Genomic DNA, 13,866 nt, shown 5'->3' with positions numbered 1-13,866 from the left:
TGAATTCGTGGAAGGGCTTTTTTATGGATCTCATACTTGATGACAGTTGGTATCAGGCCATGCTTTTAAGAAAATAGTCTTTCTCCAAAAATTTTTTTCTCGGGGTTTATGTTCAGGTTGCGGAAAGGACCCGGAATCAAATTAGAATTTGATTTTCGAGATTAATTCGGTCAGAATCCCTAAGTAGATAGGTAGGGACGTATGGCAGATAGGTTCCATCTCATTAATCTCATGACATATTATCGAAAGGAACATATCATATCTCCTGAGAAATTGGAAATTTCTTCTGTGTCCTTCTACGCATAGCCAATCAACCCTTGATGACCTGGCTAACCTTGTATTCCACGATGGTGGGCTTGCCCTTCTCGACAATGAAGTGGCCCTGAGCGACGAACACGCGGTTTTCGAGATCCTTGTAGCGCTCGTTGCCGGTCTGTATAGTACGTCAATTTGACTCGAATCAGCATATGAAGCTCGTTGAGGTCGTGACTGCTGCCTGTATGTCTCTTGGGACAGGAGTTAGGCTTACCTCGAAGGTGATGTGGGTGACTGTGGATAGGACTACGAGTTAGTATTCATGTTTGCATGGTACAATTGACTCAAGGAGCAATTTGACATACAAACGTTGCCGAAGGGAGTCGCGATCGATTCAGCCTGGCCACCCAGGACGGCCGCCTCTGCGGGAGTCACCGTGATGGTGCCAGTGTAGTTCAAGTACACGAGCTGTAGGAACGAACGATCGTCAGCTCTCATGAGGATAGATGATATTTATCCTCATTCAATGGCTGGGACAAATCGAAAACGTACAGCGCCATCCTTAGTCCTGGGGTTCCGCCGATGTCAGTAATCCGCTGTCGGGAAAGATTTCCGCAGCGTTTGGACTGCCTAACACAACAAAATCGGAAATGTCCAAGACTCACTTAACCACTCCATGGGCGTTCAGGCGCAAGTGCTTCCCATCCGGGTCAGCGTGGATGTAGTCGTTGCCGGTGCCAACGAAGTCCGCGTCGAAGTTCAGGGAGTATCCGGGCTCGCTCTTGATCGTGCCTCCTGTAATAGGCTTTTCATTCAGTCAGCTATGGTTCTTGGTCTGTCTTCAGAATAGACAGAACCAGAAGCAAGGACTTACCACAACGTTGAAGCCATGGCTGCGGGAAGCGCTGCCTACATCGTGGGAACTAGTGTGTTAATCTCTCTCTTTCTCGACATCTTTACCGATTTCTTGGGGATCTAGCAGTGAATCGCACCAACAGGCAGGGGAGCGTCGATGGTGATCTATTCAGCGAAAAGTGGGCGTGTCAGTATTGTGGAGCAAAAGACCCAAGGTCTCATGGCGGGATACCTGCTACGATGTATAGCTTACCTGGATGGTGAAGGCGGGCTGCAGAGACGGGAAGTCCGACATGGTTGCGATGAAATTCCTTCGAGGTTCTCGGAACGAATCGGTAGATGGATAACAAGGGCAAATGGTACCGAGGGTCTTTCTCTCGATGACTCGATTGTTGGACTGGATTGAGGGTCTGGCTAGCCGTCACTTCGTACGACTTTATACTTCAAGCTAGGAAGGACCCGTAGACAACGGCCCGAGGGGATTCACGTCCCCGCAATATACGACGGTGGCAGATCCGTTGTTCGAGAAACTCTAGCGGAAAGGGAACCAATTCTCCCATCTTATTCGATAAGAATGGCTTGTCGACCATTGAGGGGCTGTCTGGTTTATGATCGCCGTCTGAGGTCTACTCCACTTCCACGTCTACCCCTCACTTCCGAGACTGGCTGCGAAGGTGCCAGGCGACAACATTCACCCGGAGATGGGTTCCTGGTATATACAGGGGTAATGTCAGATGGTACCGTCTATAGTTGTCTTCCTGGGAGCAGATTCTCATTTATGCTCGATGCTTGTGTGGCACTTGTACAGAATAGGTGAGAATGATCCCAGAAGAACGGCCCGTTGAGACATGAATCAAATCAAACTAGAACGTAGACAGCGAGCCGGGATAGAAGCTGTCTGGATAACCATCTCATGGCTTGCCTTTTTCAAATCTTCTAGGCGTAGCCAGTGCCTCGGTGACCTAGTAGTAGTGTCTTCATCGAGCAAGAAGTATGGGTTATCTGGATGGGTACAGACGAACATCGCAGTGGTCGCAGTCTTTTACTCAAATCACACAGTCCAGCACTCTGGAAAAAGAGATCGACGCTTGCGTGATCTTACGCTAGGCCTCTACCCAGTCTACCGAGGGAGTACTGCGTACGGAGTATACGGAGTACAGGCGGTATCTCCGCGTCGGAAGGGTGGCATTTGGCGGCCCATACACTGCTAATTAGATGGCTATCTTAGGTACCTAGGTAGGTATGTCCAGGGTCCACCTTGGGTCTACTCTATCTAAGACTTCGGTTCTGCGTATAGAGAGGGTGACACGGACCGTGGTAAGAGTCTGGCCCCCTCCCGGAACTTCGATGAGACGCCTTATAACAGCGATCATCTCTACTAAATGTGTCAATAAGCATATACAAAATCCGTAAATCCTAGCGTGGACGGGGATAAACTAGGGATGACTGAAAAAGAAGACTGAAGCTAGTTACTTTTTTCGAGAACATATGCTAAGTACTCCCAGACGGAGAGCCATGCTAAAGATATCGGGTTGTAACCGACATTTTGAGACGTAGGGTCAACGGCAACCGTTTGTCAGCAGCAAACTGTGTTAGTTATGTATCCTAACGCATTTTTAGGATTGATGGACCGAAGAGAGAAAACAGTACAGAGTGCTCCGTAGACGCATAAGAACGGAGACCCAGCGACTATCAGTTTACAGAAAAGAAACAAGTACTGGGTTCTCCATAGCCCACGCAGTCGGTCCCCGCATTCTTGCGCTATTTTATCAGCCTCTAGGATGCACAGATCTCCAGACAGTGGACATCCGCTAGAGCTGCTCACAACCTGTACATCTCCAGGTTTTCTTTTATCTTTCCCGCGAGTGAAGCTGCCTCTGCGGTTGTCTGACGCGGCGCATCACGATGTCTCAACGGACCAGGACGATCCGGGCGGGCGGGCATTCCCAAGGTTCTCGAGTCCTCCAATCCCTCGGCGAACCAGCTCTGTCCAAAACCGCACGTGGGGAATGGCGATAGAATCAGCCTTCTGTGTGACGGGTCGCGTGTCCGTTTTCCACTCTGGTATTAGTAAGATGATATATAAAAGCCGCATCCTCAGCTGGCGACCGTCCTGTCGACAGCAACATACTGTGTACGGAGGACTTGTGACAAAGCGAGGGAGCGCAGCACTACAGACGGAGCCCCGGAGAGGCAAAATCGCTGAACCTTGCCGGACCCTGCGCCGCCGGGCTTCTGGTTGGCGGGAGCCGGCGCCGTACCTGACACCTCGGCCGATCGGGACGTGCAATCTGCCAGCCCTGCCAGTCGTGGTGACGTCGTTGAGCTGACGTCCTTGCCGAGTATTTCTCCCTTTGGTGATATGTTGTATTTTCTCTCATGATTGTCCCTGACTCACGGTATATACAGGCCTCCCGCGTTGTCGGGCCCCTGCTCGAGCTTTATGAGCAGCCATGATTGGTTCCCTGCTCGTCCTGGGCCTCGCGGCGGCGGGCGCATTCCGCGTTTGCGCGCTGGAACAGCGACCCCTTCGCGGTGAGCATGTCCATCAGCTTGAGGATAGTACTGGAAGGTCTTCAGGAGGGCTCCATGGCCGTTTTCTGCACATAACAGGTGAGTCACGGCGCAGACCAAGTTCTTTCTTCGTGCCATTCGCCTATATACTAAACTGTGCAGATTTTCATCCAGACACATACTATAAACCCTTCTCGAACATCGACCGTGCGTGCCACAGGGGTAAAGGTCCTGCAGGATACTATGGAGCCGAGGGAACCGACTGCGACTCGCCAATGACGTTGGTAAACGAGACGTTCCGGTGGATCGGAGACAACCTCAAGGACAAGATCGATTTTGTCGTCTGGACGGGTGATTCGATACGGCATGATTACGATGAGAAGATCCCGCGGACGGAGGAAGAGGTGGCCGAACTGAACAGGTTGCTTGTCGACAAGCTCGCGCGTGCGTTGAGCAACGAGGGCGGCGCCAACGACCCGAACCCGATGGCCAACCTAAAAATCCCCATCGTCCCGACGATTGGGAATAACGATATAATGCCCCACAATATTCTCAAGAAAGGCCCGAATCGATGGACGAAACTGTTTCTCGAGATCTGGGACAGGCTTATACCGGAAGAGCAGCGTCATACGTTCGTGGAAGGAGGATGGTTCTATTCAGAGGTCATCCCTGGCAGATTAGCCGTCGTCAGCCTCAACACAATGTACTTTTACGACTCCAACAAAGCCGTCAATGGGTGTGACGACAAGTCCGAACCTGGCTATGAGCACATGGAATGGCTGCGCGTGCAGCTCAAGCTCCTCCGGGAGCGAGGCATGAAGGCCATAATCATTGGCCACGTCCCTCCAGCCAGGTCGGGTTCCAAACGCAACTGGGACGAGACTTGCTGGCAAAAGTACGCTTTGTGGATGCACCAATACCGCGACGTTGTTGTCGGAAGCCTCTACGGACACATGAATATCGACCACTTCATGTTACAGGACAGCAGCGACATCGAAATCGTTGACCTTGAGAATGATCCGGGATCGTCCTATATCGAGGAGCCCTCCGATGGTCAGTTCACAGTCCAGTCCAAATCATCGTATCTCGCGAAGCTCAGGAAACAATGGTCAAAGATGCCGTCCCCGCCTTCGGATCCTTCTTCGGATATGGATGTTGAGGAGGATGTATCTCAAGAGGACTATGTCGCCGCCGACGCCAGTCAAGATGCTTTGAGGAAGAAGAAGAAGGGCAAGAACAACAAAAAGCGGTTTTTGAAAAGGATAGGTGGCCCTTGGGCAGAGCGGTATAGCCTGTCCCTTGTATCACCTAGCGTAATCCCCAACTTTTACCCGACAATAAGGGTGATAGAATACAATATCACGGGCCTGGAAAACACTGTTACATGGTCGGAAGCTATCCCTGGTGGCGATTCCGGTCTCAATTCGTCTCTGGATGAAGACGATAACATTGATGAAGAACTATCGTCTGCTGACTTCGACATGTCGAAGAAGAAGAAGAAGAAGAAGAAGAAGGGCCACAAGAAGAAAAAGAAGCCGGATTTCAAGGTTCCTGAGCCACCATCGTCAACTACTCCTCCGGGTCCCGCATATTCGAACCAACCATTGACGTGGCTCAGCTACACCCAGTATTTTGCGAACCTCACCAAACTAAACGAGGGTATTACAGCGTGGCAGGGGTCCTCCGAGAAGAGGCCTTCGAATTGGAGAGAGTATAAGCTTGCCCAAGCCCATGCAGTGAATAACGTGCATGTACCGTTCGAATTTGAGGTCGAGTACGACACGGCACGCGACGAGATTTACAGGTTGAAGGATCTCACCGTGCGGAGCATGTTTGAGCTTGCTACTCGCATAGCAAAGGAGATTCCGGACAAAGAGGACCGGCTTATTTGTGACACGAACAATACTCAACCCGATGTATACGGAGATGAAAGTCGACTTGATGAGACAAAGAAGAGAAAGAGGAGGAAGAAGAAGAAGAAGAAGAAGAAGAAGGGCAAGTACTTGAACAAGGCGTGGGTCACGTTCGTGGATCGAGCGTTTGTGGGTTATCTGGACGATGACCAGATCGATGATACTCTCGACAGGTCATATTAGGAATATCTCTCATCGCTTCTCTTTTGGCGCAGGTTATGATTATACTTACCAGGACGGACCTTCCCTTCTATTCCCACCAGCATAAGACCTATACCCTTTTTACTACACTGATCTTGATGACTGCATGGCTACACGGGCTCTTTCCGTTCACTCGAGGTGTTCTGGATCAACGACGAGATGCTTCATGAATACCCGGTTTGTCGCTCTTGCATACGGTTTCAAATGGACCTGCATCGCATATCATTGGCCGGTTGATCCTGTTCTTTCTTTGTACAACTGCATTTATAGGTTGGAGCTCGCGCGTTTGGCATCGGTGTTTCACTGGATGGGCTTTCACGATGACAATATGGCTGAGTTTCTTTGGACATACGACCATTTATGTACAGACATACGGGGTTCTGGCTATCATGTCTCTGAAAAAGTATCAAGCATCTCGCTATTCCACAATAGCATGTACTGTACTTGTTCTATAGCATTCTGTAGTTATCAACAAAGAATGGAGTTGCCTGCTGGTCCATGCTACCCTCTGAGCAGGTTCTATGTAGTCTTCTAAACCTGGACCAGATGTCTGAGGCCCATATCGATAAATAATTGTATCGTAGGTTATATTGTCTATCGATCTCGGAGGAAGGATTTTCAACGTATCGTCATCCCAAAACCACGATCACCGCTGTCGACGAATGAAACCACCAACTCCGTATCGAATCAAATCCATGTACCTGGTCATGCCGGTTAAGCACTAGGCAGAGAAAGGGAAATCGACCAGAGTGTTCTGCTTCGGGTTTACCTACAGTACGTTCGAAAGGTGGGATATGTAGCCGCTCTACCATCTGTAAACTGCGCCGCTCTGCTCTACTTCTCGATTCTCGCCTATAAATTTACTCCACAATGAAAACGCATTATCTACAGAGATTACCTACTCTTCTACATATCCTACCCATACCATTAATGCCCTTTGCACAGTACAGTACAGCAACAACCTCCAACGTCCGTACTCCGGGGACCTCCCTCGTCCCCTCTCTCCATGGGCATCCTAAACAGTGAATAAAAGAATCAAAGAACAGGGAATACTCACGTGCAATTCCAAGCCTACCCTCATCACGTGCAGTGAATTTTCCCGTGATTGAAATGCGGCTCAAAGGGGTAATTTCGTCTGATGTTGTTCACTCCCATCGACATTCCCGGGTCCTGCCAGGCCCTTTTTGCATAGAAATTAGGACATTCACAGTTCAATTTTAAAGGACTATGAGTCGTAGTTTTTTGGGTTTTTGGGACAGTGAGCGGTAGGGTTGGATAGATGGGGCGCCGCCCTCGTCTCTTTTTACTCACACCCTACTTGCTGGGGGGAGGGCATAAAGTCCCCCCACCTGGCACACACTCTCTTGTTTTCTTTCTTTCTTCTCTTTGGACCGCCAGAACTAAGGGTTCTTTGGTATTTGCTCTTGCTCTTTCTCCTGCTTCTAGCAGAGCATAGAAAGCCTTTCAGGTAACCTTCCTTCCTCTCTTCACTCGCTTTGATCAGGTTAGGTATGCCTTCGAAGAGAAGATTCTTCCATCGTTAGGACAAAGTCGTAGATATTATCTTGCTTCCAAAATAACAAAGCTGCCATGCTTATCTTCTTCACCATCAGTTCCAAGAACATACTTGAGAAATATGACCACAAATTACCGAACTCGGATATGTTCTGTCCCTCGATGGATGGTGCAACGGTCGACGGCCGATGGCGGTAATTCACAACGATAATATTCGATAAAAAAATATATTGTATCCTTTCTTCCAGAATAGGATAGGTCTTTCGTGTCCCTTTCTCCTTCTTCCCATTCTTGCTTGGATACCGAAGATTGATTGGCTTGCTCTTTGGTAACGAAGACAGAAAGAAAAAGAGACCAGACGACCATTCACTTCCTCAGCTATACTCGGTGTTCTACAAAGCATTGACACACTCATGTTATCATATATCGTCTAGCAGCTGCAGTCAACTTTACCCAATGCAGCTAGGACTGGCATGAGAACAATGTCCATGATGTAGAGTGATAACGATGCGCCCCTTGGGACAATGTCTTCCAGCAGAGGGTAAAGCTCTTGTTTCTCTTTTTCCAGGAAAGGAAGCTGCATCTTCTGCTTTGTTTTATGTTTTGTTGTTGACCAAGATTTTTCTTTCTCTTCCTTATTTTCTTTCATCGCAGTATAACCTATATATGATTACTGTTTCCACCAGCATTCCACATTTGAAAGCCTCTTTCCTGGCATATTCTCTCTGTGTCAATATGTATCACCCAATGTATAGGGCATTTGTTTATATTCTTCGAAAGTCGCTTGCTGCTAGCCAAACACACAAGGAAAAAAAGAAATGAAATGACCACCCCCACTCCGTCAACTATATTCGATGTTTTGCATACCACCTCACAATTATCGTCAATCCAGTGGCAATCGAGACTGGTGTGAGAAACAATGATATGATATCGAGTGATGACGATGCGCCGTTGGGACATGGCCTGACCATATCAATGGGCGTGGGATCTGCCCGATCATGAGTCATTCTTTGAAGGATATGATTAAAAGAGACTCTTGATTATATCTTTCAAAGATTGCCTCAAGCATTTAGGAACAAGTGGGACAGTCCAGTTCCAACTCCAAGAATCTTCTGTGGTCCTTTTTCCTTTATGTTTTCTTTGCATATATTCTTTCTTCGAAGATTAATTCTAGGAGACAAGACAGAAGAGGAAAGGAGACAGATCAACGCGACGCAAGGTGCCGAACCCAGATATGCCCGTCGATGACTGATGTCAGTAAATGAAAATGGTTCTCAGTCATATCTTATCCATCAAGGATACAAGAAAATTTCTTTTAGGTCCTGCTTGTTTTCTCCTCTCCTCTCTTGTTTATGTTTACATCTTCGGGGCCGGGTCTCCCCGTCGTGCTGCCGTGCAGGAAATTAAGAAGGATATTATATAGAATTCGCTTCCAAGGATCTGTTTAATTCTTCAAAACCACAAGGAGTGGATAAGGGATGTGAACGACGGATAAATTTCTTTTCCCCAACCTTTTCCTTTCTGTCCACCGGACCATGCCCCTTTTAACGCATTGGCGTATAGGAAAGGGGGAACGGCAGGATCATCAAGCCATCGGGGACAGAAAATCAAATTGTGGAAAAGAATGAGGACTGGATGCGCCTCATGGCCACCGTCCCACTTCCTGACCACACCAAGGTTCGCCCATGAACCCAGTTTTATAAGCACCCGAACACACATTTTCAGGCAAGGACCAGATGGTAAATTGTGGTATATGTGGTTTTCCCTCTCTGCACCGGGTTCTTGCTTAGGAGCACATTTATCTTTTTCTCTTCTTTTTGCAAAGAGGAAAGCAGGCCACGTCTCCAGCAGGCGCTCAGATGCCAGAAGGATCTCCAAGAAGCAGCGCAGTCACATCGACTGTGTCAGCAGCAAGCACGCTGGCTCGGAATTGCAGCAGCGGCGATGGAAGTTGATTGATACCCGTCGGAGGAATATATATAGATTTCTTTTACTGTCCCACAGTCATGGTCAGTTTGTTGCTGAAGTGAAGGATTGAAAATGCGTTAATATTATCGCTCTGGATAATATGAGGTCGTTCCGCTAATGATTTAAAATCCTCTTTTCCACTATTCGGGCGCTGGCTCCATCGGGGGCTAAAGATCCAGCCGGTTCTTGTGCACTGCAGATGGAATGGAGTTACTCTGAGGTTCAGGAATTCTCCGTTCAGTTTTGGCATTTCAGAGTTGGTGATGCTTAATACCGATTGATTCTTTTGGATTCGTATCGACTCCTACATCTAGGCCAGAAGCGCGCCAGATCCTCCAGCATCCTTAGTTCTCGATTGTTTCTTTCTTTTTCTTTATGGGAGGTTGTAAAAAGGCCATAAAAGTCATCTTTTTCTCCCCACCGTGTGGGTGCCGGCTCCATTGGGGGCGAGAGATCCAGCTTGCTTTGACGCAGATGGTGTGGTGGTTGGCTTCCCCTTTTCTTTTTCCGTATAGGGGGGTTGGGATGGGATCAGTATTCAGAGAGAAAAGAGACCTGCATACGAATTAGCATCTGGTATAGTATAAAGTGAGAACCATACCGCAAGGTGTGAGTCACTAGAACATGCCATGCACCACAGGGGGCAAGAATCTCCGCAAGGTGATCTCACATATTTTTGATCCGGCTACTAGTCCCCCCGCCCAAGGTTATGACAAAGCTTTCAGGATTCCGGCCAAGGTTAGGGCTGGGGACAAGGAATATATCCTGGATAAAGCTCGAGTTCAAGCGGATCAAGGCTCTGATATGAACATCGTTAGCCCCGCCCTCCTGAGGAGGCTGAATATTGCTTCTCATCCTCTGTCAGATCCATGATAAAATAGATGGTCAGGACATGCACATCTGCTTACCTTTCTACAGACCATGAAAAAAGAAAAAATGTCGTAAGTATAGCGCCTACGGAGAAAGCAGAATACAAGGACAAGAGAGAAGAAATTATATGACCTGACAACAAAATGCCGGAAAGGAGATATCCTTCCCAGATATCGAGATCTTGCCAACATTTCTTCCAGGATGGGAGACTACACAACAAAAGGTCGTGGATGATGAAGTGATAGGTCAGAACCATGACAACACACCGGTCTCAGAAGGTTGGCCAGGCGAACCGCTTTAAGGCCCCCAGGGTCATACTCAGGGCCCCCTGCAGCGACATCCGGAAACTTGGACTAACGGTAATACCGCCTTCTCACTTTTCCCGGTTATTTGTGAACCGTTGAACATCCTCTGGCTTACAATCCATGGAGAGCCCACCGATGAAATTCTAGCAGCATTCGAAGAAACCATGTTGAATCTTCCTCCTCACTTCGAGGTGGCCATTAAGATACTTTTTAATCAAACTTGGTTGTGTTTATCCTTCGTGCGTCCTGGGTAACGTACAATCGTCACTTATGTACGCTTGATGTGGATTTCATTAGCGTCATTCAAGGTCCTTCTTTAGTCCACATCGTTGTACAATACTTATCTAACGACCTTATAGTGGAGCAGCCGGTCGAACCTGTCACTGTCGAACCTATCCTTATACCATTTCACAATCAGCCGCGTCCGCGTGTGCTGGAAGGGGAGAAGAACAGAGAATGGAACCAAGCTCAAACCGTGAGGCTCTATTGCTGCAACGCAATTTCCATGACATCGGGTGCCTAGAAGGGATCCTGGTACCGCTAAAAGCAAAGAACCCTAAAAAGGAAGCTGATCGTTCGCGAGGTACTGGTTGTCTCAAGAATATTCGCAAGATGTTTATATTCTTGTATGTGATAATTGAGAATGTTGAATAGGCCTATATCTTGTTAAAAAAGATGTAATACATATTTAAATATCAAAATGGAAATACAGCACCCACAAATGACCGAAAACTATACAGACAGAGCCCTGGTTAGTACCATTGGGCACAACCATTATCTCTGAAGGCCTCCCATATCCCATCCAGTTTGCGCTTAACATCTTCCTCAGTGAATCCCTGCTATAAGTCATGCCACCTTATTCAGCCTCGAAAAGGTAGACTTCAAACTCCACTGTGGTATTGACAGATTAAGAATCACCTATCTCTAGCATACTATAATGTAGGTACTGCCTCAAGATTATGTGTAGCTAGCTTATTGCCAACAGGAAGATCAAGATATGACATAGTCCTGACAGCATCGCTGGGTTCGAGCCACATGTGCTGGTCTTGAATGACAAGAATAAGACTCCCTGAGGATAAGATGGGTAAAGGACGGTTCTGAGCTCCAGTGTATGACTACTTCACTGGAGAATGATATAATTCGATCCTGGTAGATATAGAGACAAGGGAAAACACTCAAATTCATCCTTTACCAGCAAGGAATATGCCAGACAACAGCACAGTGAGACACAAATCCTCGGAGGGATCCCAGGGCTACGGATGTGAAACTTCTACGCTCGACTTGAGCGAGAGTCTAACCGTGTTAGGAACACTCATATACTAACATAGAATATCCAAACTTTGCAGTGTTAAGCTCGTTTGGGAAAAGAAAATTTCAAAGTTCTGTCGTTAAGATTCCGTCTTCGTCTTCAACTTGGATAAATATATTGGGCATGTCAAGACCAATATACTATGGCGTGTTTCAACGCAGTTATGCGCAATTTCTGAGCCAACGATATGGCAATGATATACAGCACATATCAGAAGCAATAGAGTCACATGCAAAAATGCCATCCAGGCCAAGTCGACAAACCCTGAGAAGCGGAGAAATATGACCATGACATTCCGGATAACGCGGAGATTTACAGCGAAGCAAGAAACATGGTTTATTCTCTTTATTATCTATGTACTATCCAGAGGATTTATGGGAACGTGCCATTTAGAGGGAGAACAATGAGCTATTTCTGCTGTTTTTGACCAGTTTCCTTCGACCAGTTCACTGGTAAATACAACTTATCCCGGCAAATCTCACAAGCTAAATAGCTCTCTTTCTTTACACTATCCCACTCCCCAGCTCTGTAGGATTGAATATGTAGTCTAATTCAGCCATTTGCACAACTGAAACTCCATAGTAACAGAAATCCCATTCGGTAGGTCCCTAGTATAGAGTAATAATACCCCGGAAAGAGCGATTATTGTTTCAGTCAGGACATCCCTGCCTACAACCAGTGATTTTTATCCACGCTCTGACGTCAGGCACGTCACATCGGCTTTGGAATCTCCATATCTGGATGGAACGAGGCGCGCGAAAGTGGGAATATTCCCTTCAGTCAAATTCACCTGCGTCCTTCAAAGCAAGACTTAAACCAACCAATCCTCCCCCTCATTCTCCTCCTGCTCATCATCATCTCCATCAGCGAAAATATTGTCACGCCCATCATGGCACTATCTATGTGTGATATCATGTTACATATACTTGTTTATAAGTTCAAGAGGTAACAGATCCTGGTTCAAGGGAATCAGGGACTTCGATAAAATCCTCACGTGCGAATATTCACAGGCAGTATTGAGTCTTAGAAGTTTCTTCCAGCGTGACGAGTCGTATATATCATCTCTCTTCCAGAACATGAACCTGCCTTGGTTTTCCTTCCCACGCCTTTATCCTTCGTCTTGTCTTCCAAGCACACAATAGACAGCCACAAATTGCCGAGCCCAGATATTCCTTTGATAGATGCTCTGGTGGCAACCTCATCGGCCTCCGAGGCTTGCAGAGTGATCATGCCCGAAACCCACGATTGAACAGTTTCTCAAAGTTGAAATCGACGAAAAGCCAAATGATAAAAACTCGGTATGTGTTTCCCGGAGACAGGTAAGCTGGATGTAAAGCTATAATGGCGGATGGCATTCGCTCTTCTGGTTTGATAACTAGAAAGCCACCTCGAAGTGTATCTTTGTTATAATAATGTAGCTAACAGACGTGGGGAAATATATAAGCAGGTCGTGCATTTGCCCACTCGTTTTCATCAAGAGAAGAAAGAAACAATATGCTTTCTTGGAGCATCTGTTCGAAACCAAATCGCCGAGAACAACGAGCTTTGTACGACTGTCAGCGGACTGCATGAGCATAATGAAAAACAAGATCGGGAACTGCAGTCCCTACGTCATGATAGCGAGCTCCTTCAACACCACCGTACAAAAAAGGGATGCCTCTCGAGATCGAAATAAATGTTTCATTTCCAAGTTGGTTAATCAAGGCAAACGGATACAATGGCTTGGTGTTAGACTCGGACGACAGCTCGAATCTCTTGCAAAGACCCAAGAGATTCTGGAGTGGAAGCATGCGTTCTGGTTGATGATTCTACCAATGTACCTCCCACACTTGAAAGAAGCAGCTTTGAGCCTTGTCATGGTCAATATTTTGGAGATATTTTTTTATTCCCATTACAATCCAGCAATGGATGCGCTTAAAATGTGGGGGTATTGGCTGTAGTGAAAAAAAGAAATGTGCTCCCAGACGGGGAATCGAACCCCGGTCTCCCGCGCTTGACTTGATTCCTCGAATCATGACAAGCGGAAATCATGACCACTAGACCATCTAGGATTTTGTGTTATAAACAGCCCGCAAATGACATATCAAGGTAATCCAGGACCATGGCTTTACTGTTGGCACGGTTTGTTTTCTGCAAATGATCCATACCAGAACTGGGTCCA

At 47.2% G+C, this 13,866-nt stretch overlaps 2 protein-coding genes and 1 non-coding gene across 3 annotated transcripts; 1 reads left to right on the top strand and 2 right to left on the bottom strand.

Annotated features, from left to right (window-relative positions):
* Positions 1–310: 310 nt before the first annotated feature.
* On the bottom strand, positions 311–1,405 carry VTN00DRAFT_9745 (uncharacterized protein; the record flags this gene model as incomplete). The annotated part of the gene is made up of 8 exons (XM_069436734.1): positions 311–433; positions 530–549; positions 621–723; positions 808–823; positions 921–1,060; positions 1,130–1,164; positions 1,248–1,275; positions 1,364–1,405. 8 exons carry the CDS (start codon positions 1,403–1,405, stop codon positions 311–313), a joined length of 507 nt encoding a protein of 168 aa, XP_069284344.1.
* Positions 1,406–3,563: 2,158 nt separating this feature from the next.
* VTN00DRAFT_9744 (uncharacterized protein) lies at positions 3,564–5,720 on the top strand (the record flags this gene model as incomplete). Its single annotated transcript, XM_069436733.1, has 2 exons — positions 3,564–3,723; positions 3,787–5,720. 2 exons carry the CDS (start codon positions 3,564–3,566, stop codon positions 5,718–5,720), a joined length of 2,094 nt encoding a protein of 697 aa, XP_069284343.1.
* A 7,942-nt stretch (positions 5,721–13,662) lies between these two features.
* Positions 13,663–13,756, bottom strand: VTN00DRAFT_t182. The gene has a single exon. It is a non-coding gene; the product is annotated as a tRNA-Asp (tRNA).
* Between the last annotated feature and the right edge of the window lie 110 nt (positions 13,757–13,866).

The sequence above is a fragment of the Thermoascus crustaceus genome, assembly GCF_041956765.1.
Source record: "Thermoascus crustaceus strain CBS 181.67 unplaced genomic scaffold VTN00scaffold_8, whole genome shotgun sequence".
NCBI lineage: Eukaryota > Fungi > Ascomycota > Eurotiomycetes > Eurotiales > Thermoascaceae > Thermoascus > Thermoascus crustaceus.
Note: the sequence above shows the minus strand (reverse complement) of the source record. Positions and strands in the feature narration are given on the sequence as shown.